At 46.0% G+C, this 13,062-nt stretch overlaps 1 protein-coding gene across 3 annotated transcripts in view; it reads left to right on the forward strand.

Moving 5' to 3' along the window:
• The window catches only part of FAM169B (Protein), an 88,856-nt gene that overhangs the window by 15,758 nt on the left and 60,036 nt on the right, over positions 1 to 13,062 (forward strand). For 2 of the 3 annotated variants that reach the window (XM_072737185.1, XM_072737187.1), the window contains exons 2-3: positions 6,110 to 6,243; positions 9,898 to 9,997. In XM_072737185.1, coding sequence (XP_072593286.1) covers positions 6,110 to 6,243; positions 9,898 to 9,997 — 234 coding nt within the window. The remainder of the gene's footprint in view (positions 1 to 6,109; positions 6,244 to 9,897; positions 9,998 to 13,062) is intronic. The other variant, XM_072737186.1, reaches the window with a different exon arrangement.

The raw sequence follows: 13,062 nt of genomic DNA on the forward strand, positions 1-13,062 counted from the left end.
CTCTCTCTGGTTACAAACTAGTCTCCATGTTTCATGCTAAGTCCAGAATTAGTCACGTAATCCCCTCTGGCCGTTTTCCTCTATAATATGGATTCTTTCTTTTATGTTCCTTTCAGAAGAAAATTGATTCGTGAGGAAAAAGCAGACCACTGGTGTGAAAAATAAAGAAAAGCAAAAAACAAAAAATCTTTTTTCCTGTATTAGGAATATCCACTCTTAACCATCCTTGAAAAATAAAAGTAGAATATTAGCTTATAATCTTGTGTGCTTGAAGGTTTTTTTTTTCATGTATTATGAGCAAGAGTTGTTTTTAACTCTAACTCAAGAATGACAACCCACATGACTACAAAAGAATCAAGTGATTACAGTCAGCTTTTCCAGTGACATAATGCCATGTTGTTAACTGATGGATAGATAGAGGCTTTCATGAGGTCAGAATTCTCAAAAGCAGGGCTAGTTAAAGTTAAAGAAAAAAAGATATATTTTAAAGATTTTATTTATTTATTCATGAGAGGCTCAGGGAGAGAGAGATGAGAGAGAGAGAGAGAGAGAGAGGCAGAGGGAGAAGAGGCTCCTCACTGGGAGCCTGATGCAGGACTTGATCCTAGGACCTTGGGATCACGACCTGAGCCTGATCCAAAGGCAGATGCTCAACCACTGAGCCACTCAGGTGTCCCTAAAATATCTTTATTAATGTTTTTTACAATAATAGTGCCATATGAGAAAAATCTCACTTTGCTAAAATGAAAGAACTTTACACATCTTTGCAGTGAGGTAGTATTTGGAGAGAATGTTCTGCAAGTGATACTGAATTAAATGGTTAAGTGCAGAGCATTGACCTCTCTCAAGTTCTTCATTAATTGGCTTTGCTGTTTATATAGGGAAGACCAAAAAGTGCTGTGAAGCCCCTAGAGTATTAGGCTTTACTGGACTAAGCAGTAGTGGCTGACCCACTGGCTGTGGCTAATAGGTAGTGGGTGACAGGCAGGGGCTCAGTGGGACACCATGCGTGCCGCCCTGGGAACTAGGGCTTTGGTGCATAGATCCTGAATGATTGAAATATTTTCCCTAGAAGTATGCTTTAAGAGGTACCACTTTGTTGTTGTTCCAGTGACTACAGCAAACAGATGCTTAAAGTGAATTCTTAAATTTGGGGCTTGTTTAGGGATTTCATTTTCTTTACAGTCTGCAATGAATTATCATTTCAACTGTGTGCCTTTTTCATAAAAGCATTTTACATTGTACTGAAAAGATTACACTCTTTTGGCTTTGGAAAAATATTTCCTGTTCAGTTTGAGCCATTAAAGCCTGTTAGCATTTCACATCTGGAAGCCCCTGCCCAGAGCCTGCCTTCCATCACCAGTGAAGGGAGTGTGGCGACCCAGCTCAGCTCCAGAGCGCGTGCGTAAAACACCCCAGACTTGTTTACTTCCTGGAATCCCCTGGGCACTGCCCACGTGTGCCCTTGTGGTTTGGGGAGTGGGAGGCTTCCTTCTTCTCAGGGTCTTGTGTGTGTGTGTGTGTGTGTGTGTGTGTGTGTGTGTGTGTACAGGCACTTCCTAGGCTGGGGAGGGAGTCTATCTTCCTGCCAAGTTGGGGAGAGGTCTTTCTTCCTCTAGACGAGCAGGGGTCCCCTTCCCAGCTGGCCTTGGATGTGCCTTCCTTCTGCCTCAAGTATTTCCTTTTTCATTCCCAACCAGATTTCCAGAAAACAAACCCAAACATTTTGGGTGTAAGAGTGAAGCTGCAGGAGGTTTTCTAATGAGGGATTCCCTCACCCCCTACCCTGCACTGTTTCCTGTTCAACACCCCCTGCCCCTGGTGGAGGGGAACTAATTAAAACCCAAAGGGCTGGAGAAAAGAATTCAGCTCCCTTCCAGGAGGCTGGTTTGCCAGCCCCAGGACTCTTCTTGGGAGTCCTTGGAAGTCCTGTGGGGTCTGCACCCAGCTTGCAGACTTTAAAGGGGGATGGAGCATGGGTGCTGGGCTATTCTGTAAGTGTTGAGATGTTTATAGCTGCCCTCTACTCAGAGGGTTATTCTATGCCATCCAGGATTCTGAACCCATATCTCCCCCCCCCCCCAAGCCTGATTCTTCTTGTGGGCTCTCTGCTGAGAAGAAACTCCCCTTCAGGGCTTGAGGCTCTGCCACTGGGCCCAGCTGGCAGTAGAGCCAGGAGGTACAAGGGTGGCCTGGGGTTACTGTCACAGAGTTCTCTGAGGGGGTCTCACAGCCTCAGCCAGCAGAACCAGCAGGGGAAATGATTTCATGGTGTGGAAGGAGCAAAACACATTCATTGCATTTCTCCTGACCACATGCGACCAGAACTGATGCCAGGTAACCCGTGGCAGCCTGCAGGGGAGCCAGGCAGGAGCCTCCCTGGGTGCCCCCAGGAGCACCCAAGCCTCTCTGGACCCTGTAGCCATGGTGAGGTGCCCCCACTCCCAAAGCCCCGAAAGCCATGGTGGCCTCCCCAAGCCCTGTCCCAAGGGGGGCCCAGTTGGGCTTCTCAGAGGAGCCCAACTGAGGCTCCTGATTGAGGCTGCTGTCCTGGCAACCCTGGATCTCATTGGAGTGCCCTCGAGGCCTGGGTCTGACAAGCATCTCTCCTTCTCTCCTGAGAAGGGCCCAGCAGCACGGGGTATAAGCGCTGGGATCTTGACTGGCTCCTGAGATGGAGCTCCTGGGGGCAATTAGGGAAATGTGGTTATTCCAGCTGCTTTCATGGGACAGTTGTGCCGGAGGAGCCCAGTGCTTTGGGGTTGAAACAAACCTCCTTTCCAGTTTTTTTTAAAATTTTATTTATTATTCATGAGACACACAGAGAGAGGCAGAGACACAGGCAGAGGGAGAAGCAGACTCCCTGCAGGGAGCCCGATGCAGGACTGGATCCCAGGACCCCGGGATCATGACCTGAGCTGAAGGCAGATGCTCAACCACTGAGCCACCCAGACGTCCCTCGGGTTTGATCTTCTTAATTTATGTGAATGTGCACATCCTTTTTCATAGTTGCGGGAAGCCATTTGACTGTCTGGAAGAAATGAATAGCAGTTTGAACAGAGGTCCCAGCCGGCCACCCACCCACCCAAATTTCCTAAGTGCTCAGTGTAGGAAAAGTCTGGGGAGGGGTCTCCTGAGGGCGGGTGGGGGAGGAGAGAGACGTGCTCACAAGGCGCTCTGAGGAGTGCTCTGAGTTCCTGGGTTGCCAGAGAGTGGGGTGAGGCTGCCTCTCTTGGCCACGGAGTTCCTGCATGTGAAGCCCTGGGGGATGGAGGCGCCCAGAAAGGGTGGATTCATCCCCATCCGAAGATGAGCTGGAATTTGAACATAGGACTCCGTGGCCACCCCCTAGCCCTTCCTTGCCTTTGGGGGCTACACAGGGAGGCTTCTGGGAGCTCTAGTGTTTGGGATGGGCCTTGGGGATGTCAAGATAGATGGAGTGGGGAGCAGGAGTGTGGGAGCCTGTTGAGTGCTTGTGGGGGTACGGAAAGGGGCCTGGAATTCTAAATGGCCTTCAGGGCTGGGAGGAGGAGGCCACTTTGATGGGGCCACTAACATAATATGAGTGTTTTTTTTTTTTAAGATTTTATTTATTTATTCATGAGAGACACAGAGAGAGGCAGAGACATAGGCAGAGGGAGAAGCAGGCTCCCTGTAGGGGAGCCCGATGCAGGACTCCATCCCAGGACCCCAGGTTCATGACCTGAGCTGAAGGCAGACACCCAACCACTGAGCCACCCAGGTGCCCCATAATCTGAGTGTTTTGCACAGATTCTGAGATTGGTCAGATCTTCATGGCCTGCTGTTGCCACTAACTAGCCAAGCATGCTCTTGGCCTCAGTTTCCTCATCTGGCTTACCGAGGGGTAAGCAAACTCAGTGATATAAGGGGTGGGAAGTGTGCAGAATCCTGCTGGACCTGGGCCCCAGGGAACCCAGCTGGGTTATTTTGATTGGTGGCTGATGGAGGGGGGCTGAGCAGAAGACGGTGAGGCCAGAGGCTGAGCCTCCGGACTAAGGACAAGCAAAGAGAGAGGCGAGGCTGGACCTCATAGCCCAGCAGATGATGCCAGAAGTACGGGGAGCCTTATTTGGTGCAAATGCCAACAGGAAGTTTTTGGACTAAACCTTTGGGAGAGGTAGAGTTCATCCACTGCTCTCCTGCTGTGGCGTGGAAGTTTCTGACATTTGAAGAAACGAGATATCTGTGTGGCTTCCTCTTCCCTGTTCTCATAGTCTGTATTTGTCAGTGGATACTCTGTGTAGCTAATGCCCTTATCCTAATTGTTAACAATAGAAAGTTTCACTTCATACAATCAGGAAAGCTCCTTTGTAGCTATTCTAAAAGTAGCACAACTTTCGTCGGCTTCTGTAGTGTGAAGGTGGGGGTATCAGATGGTGGTCACAGGAGCTTCACCAAGTCTCCACTCTCCCTCCAGTACTCTGCTTCCAGTTCTTGAGCCTAGAGGTGATGTGTACGGTGTTCTCTGACATGAAGTCTTTGCTCTTAGGCTTAAAGTGCATGGGGGCTGTGCATTCCTCCCAGCAGTAGTCGCTTCACCGCTAACCTGTTTGGGCCTAGAAGTGTTCCTCATCTGTAAATGTGATTTAAAACCTAAGCCATGAATATGTCTTATTTATTAAAACAAAAGGTTTACATGGAAAAAAAAAAGAGGGGAGGAGGAGGAACAGGAGGAGGAGGAATAGGAGAGGGGAGGAGGGGGAACAGGAGGAGGAAGAATAGGAGAGGGGAGGAGGGGGAACAGGAGGAGGAGGAGGAATAGGAGAGGGGAGAAGGAGAAACAGGAGGAGGACGAGGGGAGGGGAGGAGAAGCTGGAGGAGGGGGGGGAGAGGAGTTGGAGGAATAAGGAGCAGGAGCTGGAGGAGGAAGAGGAGCAGGGGGAGGAGGAGGATCTGGCAGCCATTTCGACAGCCTCCCCCATAGGAGGCCGGAGCGGAACCAGAGGCAGGATCGGCAGACGAGGTGGGGACCCCAGAGTCCCCTCCCACCTGGGGACCCGCCAGCCTGAAGCTGCCAACATCTCAGGGGAAAACTGCTCCTTCCGAGCTGAATTGGATGCTATCAATTTGTCTGATTCTTCGAGGATATAATTTTCCTCCACCAGGGTGAGGAAGAGCCAGGGGAAAACTCGCCAATGATTCGGTACCATAGCCCGCGGTGTAGGACGTGTTTACAGGGCCTGCTGACTTGTACATCCAGCGCTCTCCAGAACAGTAGGCCCAACTCAAGGAGGTGGGCAACGCTTATCAATCTGCACAGCTGGCAAAATAATAACTCGAGCTGGATTTTGTCAGTCATCAAGGTTCTAAGCAGCTAGTGTGGGCTCTCAAGGCACCTGCCTGTACACGTGGCTGCTATGACTTCCCTCCAGGAAGACCCGTGAAAAACCAGTTGGTGGTTCCGGCATATGCAAGGAAGTTTCTGTAGCCTTCTAAGGGGGCGGGGGGGTGAGTGGGTCAGGTGGTACTTCCTATCTTCTTGGGGCTGCTGCCAACCCTGCCATTGGGAATGTCTTCTATTTTCTTTTGGCACCTGATACAAAACTGCTTTTCCTTTTCTTTATTTATTTATTTATTTTTCTTTATTTTTTTTTAACATTTTATTTATTTATTCATGAGAGGGAGAGAGAGAGGCAGAGGCACAGGCAGAGACATAGGCAGAGGGAGCAGCAGGCTCCATGCAGGAAGCCCGAGGTAGGACTTGATCCCAGGACTCCAGGATTACCCCCCTGAGCTTAAGGCAGATGCTCCACCACTGAGCCACCCGGGCATCCCCAGAACTACTTTTTTATTTGAAAAAAAATTGAGGGCAAGTGGCTCAGTGGTTGAGCATCTGCCTTTGGCTCAGGTCATGAACCTGGGGTTCTGGAATCTAGTCTCACATAAGGCTCCCTGTAGGGAGCCTGTTTCTCTCTCTCTGCCTATGTCTCTACTTCTCTCTGTATCTCTCATGAATAAATAAATAAATAAAATCTTTTTCAAGTGTTCCTTGTGTGCTTAAAAACAAAACAAATTGGAGAAACAAGGGGAAGTCCTCTTTAACAAAAGCGTAAAACTGATGTCATTTCTTGCTGTCTTTTTCCCTTAGCAGGCATTTATCCAGTGGATATTTTGGAAGATGACCCCGAAAGGCATTGGGAAGCAGCCTTGGCTTACTATACCACACTTAGGGAAGGAATGCGGCCCCCAGTAGAGTTTTTCTCTCTTCCCACAGGGGAGCAGGTACGCGTGATCCTCCTTGTTGGTAAAGAGCTCTGTAAGATCTAACTTACTAGGAAGTAGAATGTTAGTACTAGAAAGAGTATTATAGATTTAAAAAACCAATAACTTCTTGAACACTAGAATAATTCCACTTTGAGGAGCAGATGGAATCCTAGAATGGGACTCTGGAGTCCTGAGAATCAGTCCCGTGATGCAAGGTGGTGAGTAGGACAGTCTGCTATGAATCCCACATCTACTGCTTACTAGCTGTGTGACCTTTAGCGAGTGTCATAACTTTTCTGGTTTTGGCATTCCTCATATGTAAAATTGGGATAATAATATCAGAGCTTATTGGGGTGCCTAGGTGGCTTAGTCGGTAGAACATCTGACTCTTGATCTCAGGGTTGTGAGTTCAAGCCCCACACTGAATGTGGAGCTTATTGGGAAAAAAAAAATGACAGAGCTTACCTTGTCCTGTTGTTACAAGGATGAAATGAGACACTGTGTGTAATGCCTTGTTGGGCTTTGGCTTTTCCATGTGTGAAATGAGAGACTTGGTTGCTCTTTGGTCTCTAAGCTTTGGCTCAGTTTTAAAATTTTGTGATTTTTAAAAAAGATTTTATTTATTCATGAGAGACAGAGAGAGGCAGAAACACAGGCAGAGTGAGAAACAGGCTCCCTGCAGGGGGCCTGATGTGGGACTTGATCCCAGGACCCCAGGGTCATGACCCTAGCTGAAGGCAGATGCTCAACCACTGAGCCACCAGGTGCCCCCAAATTTTGTGATTTTTGGAATGAAGTTTTGTCAGTTGGAATTTAGTTATAGCCATGTGATTTGTAGCACTGATAAGATAGTCTTTTGAATAAGGCCTGGAAGAGAACAGAGAGAAATGAAACCATTTATTTGTTGGGACTGGTGAGACTAAATTTAAATTTTAAGTTTAAAAATTTAAAATTGTGTTACTTTTAAGAACTACATTTCCCCGTGCAGTAAATAAAAAGAATATGTGAGTTTTGGGCTGTACCTCAATCAGCCACCTTTCTTTCAGATTGAAGTCGGATCTATGCAGAGACAAGATTTTCTTGTTTACATACAAGATTTTACTTGTACTAGATAGATATCATTGCTGTCTGTCCAACTTAGTAGAGTTTTATTTCACCGTACTGAAGCTTTTCCAAAGTTAATTAGAACAGTGGCTTGTGCAACTTGTACGGTTGTGGCTTCCTTGAGATTTGAAGATGCTAGTTCATAACCAACTCCTAGAAGCATCCCCTGGGTGATTCTACGTTGTTGATCTGCAGGCTGAGGTCCCTGCACGCACACGCTTTCAGCGCCCCCTAGTGTCATTTAAGCCAAAAAAGGAAGCAAGCTCCCCATTAGGGATGGGGTTGCTAATTTTGGGGGGAGCCAGGAGCTATGGGCTGCCAGGTGGGAGGGAATGTGGGAAGGTAGGTGTAACCTGAGAAGCGGGTGAAACCGGAGACTTAGCCCTGAAGTACTCTATGATGCAGTCTCAGAGTCCTCTGCTTTCATTTTACACTTATTTATGAGGTTACATTACTTAAGAAAAAAACCCCAAAACTAATATGTAAATATGCTCAGTGAGTGAATGATTTTAGTGTTATTAGCAAAAACATAATAAAATAAGACAGCTCTTAAAATTAAATTGTTTTTATGTGATAGAAATGTTGAAATATCTTTATACCTATCTGCTTCCCCTCTTAGAAGAAAGTAAATTTTCACGAGAATGTTTTCAATTTTTTTTTTTAAATTTTTATTTATTTATGATAGTCACAGAGAGAGAGAGAGAGAGAGAGAGGCAGAGATACAGGCAGAGGGAGAAGCAGGCTCCATGCACCGGGAGCCTGATGTGGGATTCGATCCCGGGTCTCCAGGATCGCGCCCTGGGCCAAAGGCAAGTGCCAAACCACTGCGCCACCCAGGGATCCCTCAATTTTTTTCCTACCATTTTGGCAGTTACTTAAGAAATGGTAGGTGCTCCCTATCACTTAGCAGTTGAAGTCTCATTTTGGGGTGGTATGGGACTTCCTCATAGCTTTTAGCAAATTTAACTTTTCTTTTAGAATCTTAAGAGAAATTTTTTTCGAATAAAAAAGGAAGTTGAGAAAGTGGTTTGAGAATATTTCACACTACATTGCTCTGGTTCTCTGAAAAGCCCTTAACGAACTGTTTCCAGTCTTGAAACTGTTCTGTTACATTTACAATACAATAATACTTATTTATTTTTCTGCTAATAATAAACCAGCGTATGCTTATTGGATAATATTTGCGAACTATAGCCAGGGACAGAGAAAATGAAAAAGAAACCTCACAGTTAACTGCTGTGAACATTTTGACATGTTTCCATTTGATTTTTATTTCTGCATATGCTTTTTTAAACATTCAGGTTACTCTCAGAATTTAATATAATAAACATCTTTCTGTAATAAACATCTTTCCACGTCAATACAGTGCTTTGTACATTTTTTTTAAGATTTTATTTTTAAGTAATCTCTACACCCAACGTGGGGGCTTGAACTCACAACCCGAGATCAAGAGTCACATGCTCCGCCTGCTGAGCCAGCCAGGTGTTCCCCTACATGTTGTTTTTAATGGCCTATAACAGCCTCCTGGGGGGATGCACTGTGTTTCACATAACTACTGCCTGAGGGCCAGCCTGGAGACTCTCCCTTAAGGTGACTTGAAGACAGGGCGCTGGGGTGGGGTGAGGGGGTGGGCGGGTGGAGCCATGCACCAAAATGTTTGCAGCTCTCAGAATTTGTTAAGGAACAGTTCTCTGGAACCACGGAGGCCTGCTATAAACTTTTACCGGCAGCTAGCCGGCCTAGCTCAGCAGACACGTTCTTTTTTCTTTTTCTTATACTCTCCTCAGTTTTCAAAACAGACTTTGTAATGGAGCATGTTGATCTTTTGCTTTGGGAGCTGGGGGTAGTTCACTGGATGGCTACAAAGAGGGTTAGGGTACCAGTGCTTGGGAGAGAGTCCCAGTGTTAGGAGCCCCACAGACTCTTTGGTGTTCCTCTTGTTTGTAAGCAAGCTGGCACCAGCACTCTCTCTCTCTCTCTCTCTCTCTCACAGCAGAGGATCTCTGCCCCTGGGCTGCCCTCAGAGCCAGAGCTGAGCCTGTAGGGCCCAGAGGGGGTTCTCTGTTGAGAATGCTTGCATAGACAGCCCAAGTGGCATCCGGGGTAGACACAGTCTGGTTCAGGCTGTTTCCATGGAATGGCCATGGAGGACAGTTGAGGCCAGCCTGGCAGGTACAAACCTGAGGTGCGGCTGTGGCCATCAGCTTTTGTTGGTGAGCTCTGAAGGGGTTTGGGGTAGGGAAGTCTGATGGGGCCTGAAGCATATGGGAGGGAGAGGCTGGAAGAGTAGCTGAGTAGGTGTTTAATCAGTCCTTGATTAGATGGACAGGTAAATGAGGGATGGGGAGGGCTTGCTGGGTGGGAGACGGAAGCGGGTTTTTGTCACTTCGCACTTGTGTTTAGCTCAGAGTGGGTAAGGTTTCCAGTTTTACATTGCCTCCATCCTGTCAAATTAACCTCTGTGGAACACTGTTCTTTCAGTGAATACTGTGCTAATTAATTGGTAAGTAATTTCCTGTGCCCTTACTTTGATGTTGGAACAAAATGGCGATTTTATTATTTTTTCAGGTTAAACTTGAAGCTACATCTGTTTGCTTTTGCACTGTGCACCGTGATGAACCTCAACATAAAATATTAGTCTTGGTTAATCCACAGGACACAAAGACAGGTTGGTAGTTATACATGGATTTTAAAAAACAAGGATTCTGATTTTACACTTACAACTGATGGGATGAAATATGTAGGAAATGATGGTTGTACTCTTAGAATATCAAAGCAGAAATGATTTATTTTCAGCTTTTAGACATCTGATTGTGCAATTATTTTTGTTTACTGACACCCATGTTGATTTTTGTGTCAAGACACTAGACACTCCCTCACCCACCATGACTGTATTCTAAGCCGCTTTTGAGGGTAGCACTTGCTGTTCTTGTTAATGACACGCACTGGTTGCATGGACAGGGTGGAGTCCTTTTGTTGGAGTATCCCACTGCCCTATGAAGCATGAAGCCTCTGATGGTCAAGTAATTTGCTCCGGGGCCACACAGCTAGTGCGTGGCAGGGGATTTTTGTAAGGTGATGATTGGGTGGGGTTTTGTTTCTGGTTGGAAAGTTTATGTAATCTGTAACTCATTTATTCTTCCTCTGCATTATGAAGAGACCATTTGTGAGTGATTTCAGCTCCTTGGAGTGAGTGCTAAATTGCATATAAGGCAGAGATCTGGGGTTGTTGGCCGTGGCAGCAGTTGAGATGGGGAGGGAAGGAGGGTTCCAGCCCATCATTTCACCTGGCGCCCAGGGCATCAGGGAGCTGTAAGCAAAGCACTGTGGAAGTGTTTGAGTCCAAGGGGGGGGAGTCCCAATTTAAGTTGAATTCTATTTTAGAAATTTTCTCCTTGATTATATTTTTTCTGTGTTTTTTTTTTCCTGTGTTTTATAGATTTCCTTCTATGACTATATATTCCTTCCGTGTAAGAAATGAAAAAAACCAAACCAAACCAACCCTTCATCAGTCAACCCTCCTTAGATGATGTGGTATCTGGTGAAAGTTTGAGATAGAGTTTTTTAGCTACAATTTGGAAAGGGGGCTTCCTTCAGTTCTCCAGCTGCCCTGGAGATAGATCTTTGCCTGTCACTGTGCATGTCTGTCCTGGGTTTGTACTTGGAGGATGTTCTGCTTGATTGGTGTCACAAAGCCCAAGGTGACATCCTTGAGTAGAGAAAGTTATTCAGCACAAAGACATTCGCTTTTGCTTCTTTTCTTGTTAATCTGGAAACACGAGTGTGCTTAGCTAGCTGTCTTGGAGTTTTTGGCATGTTGGTAAAGCCTCTTCATTGCTCCAAGGCTGAGGGTGGCTGAGCTCTGTGTGAGACCTTTTAGGTCCAGGTTCAGGACTACTCCCAAATCTGTCTAACAGAGCCTTGGTTTCCTGAGCAAAGGGGGCTGTGAAAACCCCAGGCCTGTGCCTTTGCCTTGAATTTGGCACTCTACCACCAGGTTGGTGAAAATGACAAGATGTGCCCACAGGCACTCCTCAGTGAACAGATTGTTAGAAAAACTCAAAATATCATTTGCCAATTTTAAGAAAATGTCCAAATATCAGCAAGCGCTTACCCCCACTGCCTTTTTTCGGCATTTAACAACATCCTGGTTGTGGGTCTTTAGCTATAATTTGCATAATGTAAACATATGACTGAGTCATAAATCTGTTTCCTATTTATACTGTACTTAATTTTTTGGTTGTTTTCAAGAATGTATTGTAATAAATATTCATAAGCTCCAAGCAATCTCGCTCCGGACCTTTCCTTATATATAAGAGTGCTTTAAATAAAGTTTTTGAATGTCTTCCTCCTGGCCGGGGCTCTATTGTGCTTGCTGAAGTTTTGCACGAATTCCAAAAAAGTGTGCAGGTGTAATCCATACCTCATGATCTTTAATCTAGTAGTTAGAAGCAGACACGATGGCATAAATGAATGTCCTGTGGCTTGAAACATATGGGCTCTGTAGCTGATGGTATCCCTAGGTCCTTGTCACAGCTTTGACCTGTTTGTCACTTCATCTGCATGCTCATTTGTGACCACTGAGTGTACTGTCCCCAGTTCCTTTGAAATTCTGCTTGAACAGTTGTTTTATATATTTTTTAATTAAAAAAATATTTTATTTATTTATTCATGAGAGACACACACACACACACAGAGGGGCAGAAACATAGGCAGAGGGAGAAGCAGGCTCCATGCAGGGAGCCCGATGTGGGACTCGATCCCAGGACCCAGGATCACATCCTGGGCTGAAGGCAGGCGCTAAACCGCTGAGCCACCCAGGCTTCCCGTCCGGGAAGGCCCTGTGTGTGTGTGTACCTGTGGTTAGATGGCATCTAAAGGGATCTGTAGCTGTTTGACAAGCCCCAGGTATGAATTAATTATTGAGAAGCTGGTGAAATCCATCATGGCCATTTCCGATAACCCTCTGAGCAAATGAAAAACATCCTAAAACAAAAAATAAAAAACAAAAACAAACAAACAAACAAACAAAAAACATCCTAGAGTTCTGAATTCCTGGGTGGAGGGGGCGCAAGCAGTTAACATTCATGACAGGCTGCTCTTAGGATGTAAGTAATGAAGTTCTCCAGCTTCCCCCTTGAATAAGCAAGGAATGCTTTCACCAGCAAGGTGGTTTGAGAAGCACATGCCTTTGTCCCTGTGGGGCTCAATCTTGGTGGTTTCCCTGATCAGAGGCTAGTTTGTCACCAAGGCTGCTGACATTTGCCCCCCGCCCCTGTTCTTTAGTTACCTCTGTACTTCTCAAGGGTCTTCTCTTTCATTTCTTCCCCCTTGTTTTGTTATCCCTCCTATTTTAAAATTATTAACTGATGGCAAGTGTTTACAGAGATGAAAAAAAAAAAAAGACTCCTTATCAAAAAAAGCTGTGGTCTTTTTCTTACTTCCCACATTAAATCAGAACTGCGTTCCAGATTTCCATCAGTTGATGGCCTTTGGCCTTTCTCATTTCCTGTGACTTGCAGAATAGAATAGGATGAACCTGGACTATAGCATCAGAGACAACTAATTTGGCATCCTGGTTCTGCCAGCTGCCTGGGAAGGGACTCAGAGAAATGATTTGGTCTGAGCCAGTTTTGGCCTTTGCAAAATGGGACATCCCACCTCCTAGGGTGGTTGGGAGAAGGAAGTGATTTGTGATAGAACCTCTGATACTGTGGATCATCCCGGGCAGAA

This window comes from Vulpes vulpes, chromosome 14, assembly GCF_048418805.1.
Source record: "Vulpes vulpes isolate BD-2025 chromosome 14, VulVul3, whole genome shotgun sequence".
NCBI classification, from domain to species: domain Eukaryota; kingdom Metazoa; phylum Chordata; class Mammalia; order Carnivora; family Canidae; genus Vulpes; species Vulpes vulpes.